Raw genomic sequence first — 15947 nt, 5'->3', positions numbered from 1 at the left:
AATGCAAATATCATGGTACAGCTATATGGACACTCAATCATCATGTTACTTTTTAATGGTACGTTTACAAACATATATTTTGATAAATAGAATTTAAAGTTGTCTCATTATGGTGAGTGGTGAAATACAATTCAGTACTCATCTATAAAACAAAAGCAATTTAGATCAAAAGAGTCCATATTAACAAAGGAAATTGAAGAACTAACAGTACAGTTAGATAGCAATAAAAACTGTACCATAGAGGCACAGAATAAGTTAGAGGAAAAACAAAAAGAAATGGAGGAACTTGTTCAAGAAAGATCCAGTGTAATATTATAAATATGATAAAAATAAAGCGAACAGGATGGAATATAGGGAAAAATGCACTAAATTCTTTTTCAATCTTCAATATAGAAATGCTACCAACATTTGTTTTATTGAAACTTGTTACCAATGGAGTCATGCATGATTCACCGAATGATATTTTGAAAGAAGTAAAGTACTTTAAGAATATGTTTTCGTTTCAGTCTCCTCCATCTCCACTAACCGAATCTAATTGTATGGATTTTTTTCTATATTAATAATGTAAAATTAACATCTGTACAGGAAAGACTCATGTGAAGGTCAAATTACAGAGGAGGAACTTCTTGGTGCAATTAAAGCCTATAAGGCTGGGAAAACTCCAGGGCTGGATGGCATACCAGTGGAAGTACAGTATACCAAACTTGTTTTAATATATAATCAGAGGACCATTATTAGCATGTTTTAACCACTCCTATATAAATGGTAGATTATCGGACACGCAACAAGGTTTGATATCATTATTACTGAAACAGGACACAAGTAGTATATATAAAGATCCAGTCCATTTAAAAAAGTGGAGACCTCTTACACTTCAGTGTTGTGATGCGAAAATCCTAGCAAAATGCTTGGCGCATAGAATTAAAAAAGTATTGTCAGATATTATTCATCCTAATCAGACAGGTTTTTTTATATGGACGATACGTTGGAGATAATATAAGACAAGTACTGGAAACAATAGAATACTATGAAATATCGGGGACACCAGGCCTGGTTTTCATAGCTGATTTTGAAAAGGCTTTTGATAAAGTACGACTGGAGTTTATATATAAATGCCTAGAATATTTACATTTTGGGGAATCTCTTATTAAATGGGTTAACGTTATGTATAGTAACCCTAGGTGTAAAATAGTAAATAATGGCTACATCTCAGAAAGTTTTAAACTATCTAGAGGAGTAAAACAAGGTTGTCCACTATCAGCATATCTATTTATTATTGCCAACGAAATGTTAACTGTTAAAATTAGATCCAACAATAATATTAAGGGATTAGAAATCCGTGGCTTAAAAACTAAGGTGTCATTGTATGCTGATGATTCATGTTTTCTTTTAAAACCACAATTAGAATCTCTCCACGGCCTCATAGAGGATCTAGATACTTTTGCTATCCTCTCTGGATTAAAACCAAATTCTAAGTGTACTATATTACGTATTGGATCACAAAGAAAATGCAAATTTCACATTACCATGTAGTTTACCAATTAAATGGTCTGACGGAGATGTGGACATACTCGGTATACAAATCCCAAAAGAAAGAAATGATCTCACTCCAATGCATTTTTATAGAAAGTTAGCAAAAATAGATAAGCTCTTGCTACCATGGAAAGGAAAATACCTGTCTATTTGTGTAAAAATCACCCTGATTAACTCTTTAGTCATATCACAGTTTACCTATTTGCTTATGGTTTTTCCTACACCTGGTGACCTCCTTTTTAAATTTTATTAACAAAAAATATACAATTTTATTTGGAACGGCAAGCCAGACAAAATTAAAAGGGCCTATTTATATAACAAATATGAATTCGGAGGGCAGAAATGATACAATATTAAAGCATTAGAACTCTCACTAAAGGCATCAGTCATACAAAAGTTCTACTTAAATCCAAACTGGTTCTCTAGTAAATTGGTAGGAATGTCTCACCCCGTGTTCAAGAATGGCCTTTTTCCCTTTATTCAGATTACACCTGCTCACTTTCGGTTGTTTGAAAATGAAATCATCTCCAAAATATTTATTTTTATTTTTAAACAAGCCATAGAAAGTTGGTTGCAATTTCAGTTTGATCCACCTGAAAAGACAAAACAAATAATACAACAAATATTTTGGTTAAACTCAAATATACTAATTGATTAAAAAATAAAATGTCTTTTTTGAAGACATTTTTAAAAAAGGTAGAATTTTTGTGAATGATATCATAAATAGGACTGGTGGAGTTATGTCACACATGCAGCTAACACAGACATATGGAAATGTCTGCTCTACCCAAAATTATAACCAACTAATTGCAGCATTACCACAAAAAATGGAAGAGGCAAGTAGAAGGGGAAAAAAGTAAGGAACTTGTCTGTCGGCCCTGCATTAAAGACCATAAATGGTTAAAAAAAAGTGTGTGAAATAAAAAGATACACCAATTTCATTTAAGGACCAAAAAAACTGACAGCTGTGCCATATAAATTGCAAAATAGTTGGGAAGAGATTTTCGATGTACCTATTCCATGGCACATGGTTTATGAATTGATACGCAAAACAACGCCGGATTCAAAACTTAGAATTTTTCAATTTAAATTACTATACAAAATTATTGCAACCAATAGAATGTTATACACTGCTCAAAAAAATAAAGGGAACACTTAAACAACACAATGTAACTCCAAGTCAATCACACTTCTGTGAAATCAAACTGTCCACTTAGGAAGCAACACTGATTGACAGTAAATTTCACATGCTGTTGTGCAAATGGAATAGACAACAGGTGGAAATTATAGGCAATTAGCAAGACACCCCCAATAAAGGAGTGGTTCTGCAGGTGGTGACCACAGACCACTTCTCAGTTCCTATGCTTCCTGGCTGATGTTTTGGTCACTTTTGAATGCTGGCGGTGCTTTCACTCTAGTGGTAGCATGAGACGGAGTCTACAACCCACACAAGTGGCTCAGGTAGTGCAGCTCATCCAGGATGGCACATCAATGCGAGCTGTGGCAAGAAGGTTTGCTGTGTCTGTCAGCGTAGTGTCCAGAGCATGGAGGCGCTACCAGGAGACAGGCCAGTACATCAGGAGACGTGGAGGAGGCCGTAGGAGGGCAACAACCCAGCAGCAGGACCGCTACCTCGGCCTTTGTGCAAGGAGGAGCAGGAGGAGCACTGCCAGAGCCCTGCAAAATGACCTCCAGCAGGCCACAAATGTGCATGTGTCTGCTCAAACGGTCAGAAACAGACTCCATGAGGGTGGTATGAGGGCCCGACGTCCACAGGTGGGGGTTGTGCTTACAGCCCAACACCGTGCAGGACGTTTGGCATTTGCCAGAGAACACCAAGATTGGCAAATTCGCCACTGGCGCCCTGTGCTCTTCACAGATGAAAGCAGGTTCACACTGAGCACGTGACAGACGTGACAGAGTCTGGAGACGCCGTGGAGAACGTTCTGCTGCCTGCAACATCCTCCAGCATGACCGGTTTGGCAGTGGGTCAGTCATGGTGTGGGGTGGCATTTCTTTGGGGGGCCGCACAGCCCTCCATGTGCTCGCCAGAGGTAGCCTGACTGCCATTAGGTACCGAGATGAGATCCTCAGACCCCTTGTGAGACCATATGCTGGTGCGGTTGGCCCTGGGTTCCTCCTAACGCAAGACAATGCTAGACCTCATGTGGCTGGAGTGTGTCAGCAGTTCCTGCAAGAGGAAGGCATTGATGCTATGGACTGGCCCGCCCGTTCCCCAGACCTGAATCCAATTGAGCACATCTGGGACATCATGTCTCGCTCCATCCACCAACGCCACGTTGCACCACAGACTGTCCAGGAGTTGGCGGCTGCTTTAGTCCAGGTCTCGGAGGAGATCCCTCAGGAGACCATCTGCCACCTCATCAGGAGCATGCCCAGGCGTTGTAGGGAGGTCATACAGGCACGTGGAGGCCACACACACGACTGAGCCTCATTTTGACTTGTTTTAAGGACATTACATCAAAGTTGGATCAGCCTGTAGTGTGGTTTTCCACTTTAATTTTGAGTGTGACTCCAAATCCAGACCTCCATGGGTTGATAAATTGGATTTCCATTGATTATTTTTGTGTGATTTTGTTGTCAGCACATTCAACTATGTAAAGAAAAAAGTATTTAATAAGATTATTTATTTCATTCAGATCTAGGATGTGTTATTTTAGTGTTCCCTTTATTTTTTTGAGCAGTGTATATATGGGGGATACAATCTTCCCAGCTCTGCAGATTTGTGAGGAGGCAGAGTCATTAGATCATTTATTTTGGGATTGTCCATATGTAGCTCGTTTTTGGTCACAGGTCCAGGAATGACTGAAGAATTGCAACATTTGTCTAGAACTAACGCTGCAGATAGCAATACTGTGTGACTTGAAAAGCCATAGTCAATCAATCAATAATATAATAATTATTTTAGCAAAAACAATCTGTAGAAGCTATGAGAATAGAAAGGTTCAGTACTTTTGAGAAGCATCACAGCACAGTTGAAAAATATATGGCAAATAGAAATCCAAAATGGATGGTGTTGAGAGATAGATGGGAGGGGTTGAATGGAGCTGAAGGGTGGGACTAATAACAAGATAACCAATGTAAAACATACGGGGTCTGTAAAAGGTATATAGGTTCATACATTTTGTGAAATAGCATAGTTAGAAATACAAATCAAACTGGATGGACATCAGAAATAGAGGAAGGACTAAAAACAAACAAAATATAACTATTGTAAAATAGATAGTTGTAAAATGTGTATAAGATGTATAAACTGAAGGTAGAAGCATAAGTGTTATTGTTTATTAGTTTACTCCAATTGGGGGAAGGGTGGTAGGGTTTGCGGGAAATAATAAAGGTATATTCTAAAAATAAGTATATCTATATAGGTATGTGTATATATGGATATATCGCTCTTGCTGCTGGTGAATCTCTGATCCACCTCTACGCAGACGACACCATTCTGTGTACTTCTGGCCCTTCTTTGGACACTGTGTTAACAACCCTCCAGACACGCTTCAATGCCTTACAACTCTCCTTCCGTGGCCTCCAACTGCTCCTAAATACAAGTAAAACTAAATGCATGCTCTTCAACCGATCGCTGCCTGCACCTGCCCGCCTGTCCAGCATCACTTCTCTGGACGGTTCTGACTTAGAATTTGTGGATAACTACAAATACCTAGGTGTCTGGTTAGACTGTAAACTCTCCTTCCAGACTCACATCAATCATCTCCATTCCAAAGTTAAATCTAGAATTGGCTTCCTATTTCGCAACAAAGCATCCTTCACTCATGCTGCCAAACATACCCTCGTAAAACTGACCATCCTACCAATCCTCGACTTCGGCGATGTCATTTACAAAATAGCCTCCAATACCCTACTCAACAAGCTGGATGCAGTCTATCACAGTGCCATCCGTTTTGTCACCAAAGCCCCATATACTACCCACCACTGCGACCTGTACGCTCTCGTTGGCTGGCCTTCGCTTCATAATCGTCGCCAAAACACATTGGCTCCAGGTCATCTACAAGTCCCTGCTAGGTAAAGTCCCCCCTTATCTCCGCTCACTGGTCACCATAGCAGCACCCACCTGTAGCACGCGCTCCAGCAGGTATATCTCTCTGGTCACCCCTAAAGCCAACTCCTCCTTTGGTCGTCTCTCCTTCCAGTTCTCTGCTGCCAATGACTGGAACGAACTACAAAAATCTCTGAAACTGGAAACACTTATCTCCCTCACTAGCTTTAAGCACCAGCTATCAGAGCAGCTCCCAGATCACTGCACCTGTACATAGCCCATCTATAATTTAGCACAAACTACTACCTCTTCCCCTACTGTATTTATTTATTTTATTTATTATTTTGCTCCTTTGCACCATATTATTTATATTTTAACTTTGAACTTTCTTCAAATTATAATTCTACCATTCCAGTGTTTTACTTGCTATACTTTATTTACTTTGCCACCATGGCCTTTTTTTGCCTTTACCTCCCTTATCTCACCTCATTTGCTCACATTGTATATAGTCTTATTTTTGTCTACTGTATCATTGATTGTATGTTGTTTTACTCCATGTGTAACTCTGTTTTTGTATGTTGTCGAACTGCTTTGCTTTTTCTTGGCCAGGTCGCAATTGTAAATGAGAACTTGTTCTCAACTTGCCTACCTGGTTAAATAAAGGTGAAATAAAATAAATAAATAAATAAATATATATTTACCAAAAAAAGATATAGGGGATTGGAAATGATGCAGACTATTACATTGATGGAAGCAACAATCTTTCCACAATATTAAGCTGATCTACCCCTAAGATGTAATAATAATAATATTCCCATAATATCCAAACTGTTCCCTTTCAATTGCTGCCATGGTTATGCATATGCTTTTCATATTTCTTCTGTAAGAAACATTTCAATTTAGGCCTATCCATATAGGCCAATTCCCATTAAATTCCAAAGATGAAATGCTTTTACAATTCCAATTAAATTCAAACAGTCCAATTACAATTCAATTACAATTCCATAGCTGGAAGATTGTTTTGTATTCAACATAAATTCTCCCCTTCATGAGTGAATTCAAAAATGTAATTGCAATTTCCAATGACATTTTAATTGACCCCAACCCCGGTGTGTATTATGCTTGGGTTGTATCCAGACTGTCCTTCTCTCAAGTGGGGATTGACTGTATTACCAGTTCTGTACACAAGGGGGCGACAAAATACCCATTGGGCATCTTTTACCAGAATGCTAACAAAATTAGCACAACTAAAGGTGAATTTCCATGGAGGCTGCTAGCTAAATATGCTAACGAGCACAAATGAAAATAAACGAAAAAGATAAAATGCATAAGAAATATATTGCTGCGTTTGGTAAATGCAGATCTATCTTGCTTCTTATTGTAATTTCTAATTTTGTGCTTCAGTTGCGCTTCTCCACTCGGATGAGAATTCAGGAACGGGCATTCTATCAGCAGACAGCGCTGTGACTGATGTGGAGCTAATTTTCTCTGGTACTTTTCTTGGTGTAGCCAGCCTATTTTTCTCTGGTAAAATGCAAGATTAACTTTAAGCGAAACATTATCAAATGTAGCTGGTTACATTCTTTTTATGATAAACATTAGAAAAATAATGGCCATGCATCATTATTTGCAAAGAAAGACCTTGCTTTTTCATTGTAAGCTCATTTACTTGTGTGGCTGCCAGCCAATTAGCGTCACACTTCTGTAGTCATCTGATGACAATGAAGCTGTTTTCTGCTGAATGTGGTGCACTGATGCATTTTATGTGAAGGAAAACTATAGTTGCACGTCCCTGATCACTCTATTGTAGCAAAAAACCACTGTTGACTTTCAATATAAACCTTGACCCCTGTCAATACACAGCTGGACTCACAAACACGTGACTGGCTCAACTGTTGTGTGGAACTACGTTAAGCTTCCTAATCTTAAATAATGTGACAGGTGACATGAAGAATGTGATCCGCTTTATCTCCTAATGTATTGCACAAGTTGACTGCAGGTATTTACTTAAAGTAGCTACAAATATTCAAATTATTGAAAGTTGTTTCAACGGTATTGAAAAACCATCCCGTGGCTATTTCCAAATACCCCGGTTAGAGTTTATACTGTATACCGCCCAAGCCTAGTGTGTTTAACCTGTGTGTGGATTCTGTGTGTTGTAGGACTGTGCTGATGCGGGGTGGTGGATGGGGGAGATAGGGGGGAGAAAGGGAGTCTTCCCTGATAACTTTGTCAAGCTGTTAATACCTGATGTGGAGAAAGAGGTAAAACGCACAAATATCATTTGATTTGTACTGTTATTATAGTGTTCAAGGAATGACATTCCATGAGAGCAAAATCACTTAGTGTTTCTTTGTGTGCGTTTCCAGAGACCAAAGAAGCCGCCTCCCCCCAGCGTCCCTTCGGGTAAAAACACCACAGGTAATCCCCCATCTCCTCTCTCCACAGGTAATCCCCCATCTCCTCTCTCCACAGGTAATCCCCCATCTCCTCTCTCCACAGGTAATCCCTCATCTCCTCTCTCCACAGGTAATCCCCCATCTCCTCTCTCCACAGGTAATCTCCTCTCTCCACAGGTAATCTCCTCTCTCCACAGGTAATCTCCTCTCTCCACATGTAATCCCCCCCATCTCCTCTCTCCACAGGTAATCCCCCCCATCTCCTCTCTCCACAGGTAATCCCCCCATCTCCTCTCTCCACAGGTAATCCCCCCATCTCCTCTCTCCACAGGTAATCCCCCCATCTCCTCTCTCCACAGGTAATCTCCTCATCTCCTCTCTCCACAGGTAATCCCCCATCTCCTCTCTCCACAGGTAATCCCCCCCATCTCCTCTCTCCACAGGTAATCCCCCCCATCTCCTCTCTCCACAGGTAATCCCCCATCTCCTCTCTCCACAGGTAATCCCCCATCTCCTCTCTCCACAGGTAATCCCCCATCTCCTCTCTCCACAGGTAATCCCCCATCTCCTCTCTCCACAGGTAATCCCCCATCTCCTCTCTCCACAGGTAATCCCCCCCATCTCCTCTCTCCACAGGTAATCCCCCCATCTCCTCTCTCCACAGGTAATCCCCCATCTCCTCTCTCCACAGGTAATCCCCCATCTCTTCTCTCCACAGGTAATCCCCCATCTCTTCTCTCCACAGGTAATCCCCCCATCTCCTCTCTCCACAGGTAATCCCCCCATCTCCTCTCTCCACAGGTAATCCCCCCCATCTCCTCTCTCCACAGGTAATCCCCCATCTCTTCTCTCCACAGGTAATCCCCCCCATCTCCTCTCTCCACAGGTAATCCCCCCCATCTCCTCTCTCCACAGGTAATCCCCCATCTCCTCTCTCCACAGGTAAATCCCCCATCTCCTCTCTCCACAGGTAATCCCCCCATCTCCTCTCTCCACAGGTAATCCCCCATCTCCTCTCTCCACAGGTAATCCCCCATCTCCTCTCTCCACAGGTAATCCCCCATCTCCTCTCTCCACAGGTAATCCCCCCCATCTCCTCTCTCCACAGGTAATCCCCCCCATCTCCTCTCTCCACAGGTAATCCCCCATCTCCTCTCTCCACAGGTAATCCCCCATCTCTTCTCTCCACAGGTAATCCCCCATCTCTTCTCTCCACAGGTAATCCCCCCATCTCCTCTCTCCACAGGTAATCCCCCCCATCTCCTCTCTCCACAGGTAATCCCCCCATCTCTTCTCTCCACAGGTAATCCCCCATCTCTTCTCTCCACAGGTAATCCCCCCCATCTCCTCTCTCCACAGGTAATCCCCCCCATCTCCTCTCTCCACAGGTAATCCCCCCCATCTCCTCTCTCCACAGGTAATCCCCCATCTCCTCTCTCCACAGGTAAATCCCCCATCTCCTCTCTCCACAGGTAAATCCCCCATCTCCTCTCTCCACAGGTAAATCCCCCATCTCCTCTCTCCACAGGTAATCCCCCCATCTCCTCTCTCCACAGGTAATCCCTAATCTCCTCTCTCCACAGGTAATCTCCCATCTCCTCTCTCCACAGGTAATCCCCCATCTCCTCTCTCCACAGGTAATCCCCCATCTCCTCTCTCCACAGGTAATCTCCCTATTTTTCTTCACCTTACTTCTCCTTTATCACAATCCTCTATCTCTCCTCTCTGCTCTTCTCCACTCAGCCACTGGTACCGTTTTGTGCGTGTCTCAATAATCTCTCTATCTCCATCTCTGCTCTTCTCTGTTTTGTGTTAGTGTGTGTGTGTAAGGGAGAGAGATAGAAACTAGGAGCAATGGTGATAATTAAATAGGCAGAGAACCAAATGGTGATAATTAAACAGGGAGAGAACCAAAGATAGAGATATCTATAGGGAAGAGTGTCAGTAATGTCACCCTCAGTTGATCGCTGACCCCTATGTGACCTGTAGAGAAAAGGTCAGAGGTCAGGAAGGTACCCCCGGAGCGCCCAGAGCACGTGCCTCACAGACCACCTGACGACAACAAAGGTACTACAGTACTACTACAGTAATACTATAAAAAAGCTACTAACTCTGCATCACAGATCTGATGACAACAGAGCTACTACTACTACTACTACTACTACTACTATACTACTACTACCTTTACTATACTACACTATTCCACAATCATCTACAATGCCTGCTCCGGCTTGCTGCAGCCTGACTACTAACCTATATGGCCCTATTCAGCCTGCCTGCCTTAACTCTCTTCGCCTCTTCAGCTGGCTCACACCTCACCTCTACACTGTGTGTGTGTGTGTGTGTGTGTGTGTGTGTGTGTGTGTGTGTGTGTGTGTGTGTGTGTGTGTGTGTGTGTGTGTGTGCATGTGCCCGCGCGTGTGACATCCCCACTTATCCCATCCGTATATGTGTTTGTGTGTGTATGTGAATGTGTTTATGTTTTTGTGTGTAGGTGAGGAGGTGAAGGTTGGAGAAATCCCTAAGCCCGCCCTTCCGTCCATCCCTCCAAAAAAGCCCCGCCCACCAAAGACAAGCTCCTCCCACCTCCCTCCCCGAGGCCCAGACAGACCTGAAAGACCTCCTTCTGTACCGTCAGTACACACACACACACACACACACACACACACACACACACACACACACACACACTAAAGTTGTCAACTGGTCTGCCTGTTCAGGTGTGAGAGCCCTAAGTCTGAGGGTGGGGCTGTGACTCCAGATTCTGCCTCTGACATGTCAAAAGACATCGGTGAGTTTGACTGAGAGGACAAGGGGCAGACCTGGGGCAGTTTGACAGTTATGTGACAGGACACTAGTCCAATCAGAGTAGGGAATTGGCTGACTTAAGAGACAGAGAGGTTTGAATATGAATGAAGATCCTCAGTTCTCTCTCTCTCTGTCCATATGTGAGGGATTAGCTGCCCTAGCCTTCATATTGGTCAGGGAACTGTGGGTTTGTTTGTGCCTGTTCTCTGGTAAGATGTTATGTGTTCCTGTGGATTAACAATATAATGTGTGTCTGTGTGTAGATGTGATATATTTGGACTCGCTAGTCTTGTCTACAGAGAAACTAAGCCATCCCACCGCAATGCGACCAAGAGTCTTCCTCCGCAGACCACGCTCCCTGATCATCAGCACAGTAAGTGTACACACACGCACACATCCTTCTCTTGAACATGTCTTGATGACACCTCTCTCCTCTTCTCTCTCTCAGTCTTCTCTGTCCAGTATTGACCAGCTGGACTCTCCTGTGGTGGAGGAGCAGAGAAGGGGGAAGGACAGAGAAAAGGAGCTGCAGGAGAGGAAAGCACTTCCCACCATCACTGTAAGAATTTGTTGAATTTAAATGTGGTGAATTACATTTTAGCAGTGAATCGGAGTATATTGTGTGTGTTTGTCTATTCCCGGACCATCAAGTTGGCCTGCGAAAAATAAAAAGGATTTCTGGTTTATTAATGAACCTAGACCTGTGTATGAGTTGCTGGTTGAAACAATAGAATCAATCCATGCCCATTTCAAGCATATATTCCTAACAAATGGGAAGTTATTTCCAAACATTTAAGTAAGTTAGCTGGCTAACTCATGAATCCTGATTTGTGACATACCCCACAGGTACCTGACAGTAAGGGTGTGCTGCCACCCAAGCCTGCTGTCCTTCACCCACCGTCGACAGAAAGCCTGGCCCTCCGCCCTATAAGCCCCTCCCCTTCATACACAAAACCCACCTCTTCATGTATAAGCCCCTCCCCAGAGCCCAGGCCGACGCCCACCCTGGAGGAGCTGAGGGGACAACTGGGAGAGCTGAGAGCCTCTGTAGAACTGCTGAAGAGCCAACACAGGTGTGTGTGTGTGTGTGTGTGTGTGTGTGTGTGTGTGTGTGTGTGTGTGTGTGTGTGTGTGTGTGTGTGTGTGTGTGTGTGTGTGTGTGTTAATAGTGTGAGTGACTGGTGTCTCTGTCCCAGGCAGGAGATGAAGCATTTGTCCAGTGACCTGGACGAGGAGAAGAGGATCCGCCTTACTATGCAGGTGAACACATCTAGAGATGCTCGCCGTCTAGTGCTGAACAACATTCATTTACCGCTGCTACATTTTTCATCTTACATTTTGTGTTTGTCTTTTTCAGATGGAGGTGGAGAAGATTAAGAGGAGTTTATTTAAATGACCTTTCACCCTCCCTGGCGCATATTGATGACATCACCTCACGCTGGAGCCAGAGTGTGACATCATCCCTGGACAGGGTTCAGACGAACTAGTTTGTGCCAGAAATCAACATCAATGACAGACGATCCCAATCCCCTCTTGTCTGTTTGTGTTGAAAAGGCTTGCTTATTTTTTTTGTTTCCTGCTATCTGATTGGAGTGTTCTGGATCAGGGGCGTAGTCTCACTACTATTCTGTCTGACATCACGCTACTCAAAACACCTGGAACACCTTCACCTGCTGTTAGAGTGTGTGTGTCAGCATACAAGGTTTCTATGGCAACCCCACACTGTGGCCTTCCTTCCTGTTTTAGATGTCTTTCTTTCTGATGACATAAAGACCGTTTGTGGACTTCATATCTCCAGGAAAGTGAAATAGACTTTTATATTCCAGTGTTCTAAAGATGAAGATTATGGATGTGTGCTGATTTTAATAAAATAAAAATAAACTCAACCAACCTGTCTGTCACCCTACCCCAGTAGGGGAGCTACAGTATCATTTACTCTGTCTCACACTACCTTACCTTGCCCAACCCAAACACACATTTTTTTTTATTTACCTTTATTTAACTAGGCAAGTCACTTAAGAACAAATTCTTATTTACAACGACGGCCTAGGAACAGTGGGTTAACTGCCTTGTTCAGGGGCAGAACGACAGATTTGTAGCTTGTCAGCTCGGCGATTCAATCTTGCGACCTTTCGGTTACTAGTCCAACGCTCTAACCGCTAGGCTACCTGCCACCCCACGTGTGCATTGTTTGTGTGTGTTTGTCCAGTGCCCCTCCACTGCTCTTTACTCTGTTGATTACGGTAATTAGTCTGGTCGAACATCAGAGCGCTGGACACACACACATTCCTCAACACACATACAGGCTGCCGTTTTCTTGCTTGTATAAACTGCTGTGTGTGTTGTAGACAAGTGTGTTACCATCTCTGTCTCATCAGGTAGTGTGTGCATGTTGTTTTGTGTGTGTGTGTGTTGTTTGATTAAAGACGCAGATCGTGTGCGACACTTCAAGAATGTCCTCAGACGGTGGACATAACTCAGCTTGGCTGGCTGTCTGGGGGTGTCAGATCAGAGGACACACAGTGGATTATATATGGCGCTGAAGGAGATGGCTGCTGGTTTACGATCCCGTAACCTATTGTGTATGTTTTTTCGCGTTATTTGTGACTTATTTTGTACATGATGTTTCTGCCACTGTGTCTTATGACCGAAAAGAGCTTCTAGATATCAGGGCAGCGATTACTCACCTCATACTGGAGGAATTCTTCTTCAACAAGCCGGACGAGAAGGATTTACTTCGGACGTCCAACATGGCCCTTATCCCCATCATTCGCAGGAGGAAAAGACGGAGATATCGAGGACGATGGTCTGGGTGCCTTGTAAGGATCTGTCGCCGAGGGTAATCTACCTTTACCATCGGTCCTATTAGCCAACGTACAATCAATCGATAATAAAATAGATGAACTACGAGCACGTATATCCTACTAAAAGGACATTAAAAACGGTAATATCTTATGTTTCACCGAGTCATGGCTGAACGACGATATGATTAACATACAGCTGGCAGGTTTTAATTATTTTTCAGCAGGATAGAACAGAGGCTTCTGGTAAGACAAGGGGCAGCGGCCTATGTATATTTGTAAACAAAAGCTGGTGCACGAAATCTAAGGAATTCTTGAGGTTTTGCTCCTCTGAGGTAGAGTATCTCATGATAAGCTTTAGACCACACTATTTACCAAGAGAGTTTACAACTATATTTTTCGTAGCTGTCTATGTACCACCGCAGACCGACGCTGGCACTAAGTCCGCACTCAATGAGCTGTATACGGCCATAAGCAAACAGGAAAACACTCATCCAGAGGCGGCGCTGCTAGTGGCCGGGGACTTTAATGCAGGGAAACTTAAATCCGTTCAACCAAATCTCTACCAGTATGTTAAAGGTGCAACCAGAGGGGAAAAAACCTCTGGACCACCTTTACTCCACACACAGAGACGCGTACAAAGCTTTCCCTTGCCGTCCATTTGGCAAATCTGACCATAATTCTATCCTCCTGATTCCAGCTTACAAGCAAAAACTAAAGCAGGAAGCACCAGTGACTCGGTCATTAAGAAAGTGGTCAGATGAAGCAAATGCTAAGCTACAGGACTGTTTTGCTAGCACAGACTGGAATATGTTCCGGGATTCCTCCAATGGCATTGAGGAGTATACCACATCAGTCAAAGGCTTCATCAATAAGTGCATCGATGACGTCGTCCCCACAGTGACAATACGTACATACATACCCAACCAGAAGCCAGGGATTACAGGCAACATCTGCACTGAATTAAAGGGTAGAGCTGCCGCTTTCAAGGAGCGGGACTCTAACCCAGAAGTTTATATGAAATCCCGCTATACCCACCAACGAACCATCAAACAGGCAAACCGTCAATACAGGACTAAGATTGAATTGTACTAAGGGCTTGCAAACTATTAAAGACTACCAAGGGAAGCACAGCTGCGAGCTTCCCAGTGACACAAACCTACCAGTCGAGCTAAATTACTTGCCTTGAAGCAAGCATAGAAGTAACACTGAAATATGCATGAGAGCACCAGCTGTTCCGGATGACTGTGTGATCACGCTCTCCATAGTCGATGTGAATGTTGACCTTTAAACAGGTCAACATTCACAAGGCCGCAGGGCCAGACGGATTACCAGGACGTGTGCTCCGAGCATGTGCTGACCAACTGGCAAGTGTCTTCACTGACATTTTCCACCAGTCCCTGACTGAGTCTGTAATACTAGATTAAAAAACATGAGAGGACGCACACCCAGAAAAATAGTTTTGTGTGGAGGTGCTGACTAACAGCAGATAAACTATAAACTATCAAAATAAAGACAGTAGCACACTCCAAATATAAACTCCCAGCAATTGAATGGGTATTTACCAACGCTTCGGCATCACTGTGGCTTCCTCAGGGTAATGTCATAAATACTTGAACCAGGTTATGTAGACAATAGTGAGGGTTGTGTCATAATGATTAAGTTAATTAAAATGAATTAGTTAAACTGTTAAAAAAAAATGTTTATGGCATATTAAATATATTACGCTATTCTTATCATATAGAAACATAATTTAATATTATACATCATATTAGCATCAACATACAATTGAAGTCGGGAGTTTACATACACTTAGGTTGGAGTCATTACAACTCGTTTTTCAACCACTCCACAAATTTCTTGTTAACAAACTATAGTTTTGGCAAGTCGGTTAGGACATCTACTTTGTGCACGACACAAGTAATTTTTCCAACAATTGTTTACAGACAGATTATTTCACTTATAATTCTCTGTATCACAATTCCAGTGGGTCAGAAGTTTACATACACTAAGTTGACTGTGCCTTTAAACAGCTTGGAAAATTCCAGAAAATGATGTCATGGCTTTAGAAGCTTCTGATAGGCTAATTGACATCGTTTGAGTCAATTGGAGGTGTACCTGTGGATGTATTTTAAGGCCTACCTTCAAACTCAGTGCCTCTTTGCTTGACATCAGAAAAGAAAAATGGTTCATCCTTGGGAGCAATTTCCAAGTGCCTGAAGGTACCACGTTCATCTATACAAACAATAGTTCGCAAGTATAAACACCATGGGATGCCTTCTGTCTCCTAGAGATAAACTTACTTTGGTGCGAAAAGTGCAAATCAATCCCAGAACAACAGCAAAGGACCTTGTGAAGATGCTGGAGGAAACAGCTACAAAAGTATCTATA

General features: G+C 42.8%; 1 protein-coding gene across 1 annotated transcript in view; it reads left to right on the top strand.

The window, feature by feature from the left end:
- sh3kbp1 (SH3-domain kinase binding protein 1) overlaps window positions 1–12656 on the top strand; it is a 39589-nt gene extending 26933 nt beyond the window's left edge. Inside the window, exons 10-19 of the mRNA XM_029755329.1 lie at window positions 7711–7812; window positions 7918–7969; window positions 9937–10014; window positions 10442–10580; window positions 10668–10738; window positions 11019–11128; window positions 11204–11314; window positions 11602–11828; window positions 11952–12015; window positions 12113–12656. Coding sequence (XP_029611189.1) covers window positions 7711–7812; window positions 7918–7969; window positions 9937–10014; window positions 10442–10580; window positions 10668–10738; window positions 11019–11128; window positions 11204–11314; window positions 11602–11828; window positions 11952–12015; window positions 12113–12151 — 993 coding nt within the window. The 3' untranslated portion in view covers window positions 12152–12656. The remainder of the gene's footprint in view (window positions 1–7710; window positions 7813–7917; window positions 7970–9936; window positions 10015–10441; window positions 10581–10667; window positions 10739–11018; window positions 11129–11203; window positions 11315–11601; window positions 11829–11951; window positions 12016–12112) is intronic.
- The last annotated feature ends 3291 nt before the right edge of the window (window positions 12657–15947 follow it).

Source organism: Salmo trutta, chromosome 6, assembly GCF_901001165.1.
Source record: "Salmo trutta chromosome 6, fSalTru1.1, whole genome shotgun sequence".
Taxonomy (NCBI): Eukaryota; Metazoa; Chordata; class Actinopteri; order Salmoniformes; family Salmonidae; genus Salmo; species Salmo trutta.
The sequence above is the reverse complement of the archived record's forward strand: the minus strand, read 5'-3'. Positions and strand labels throughout refer to the sequence as shown.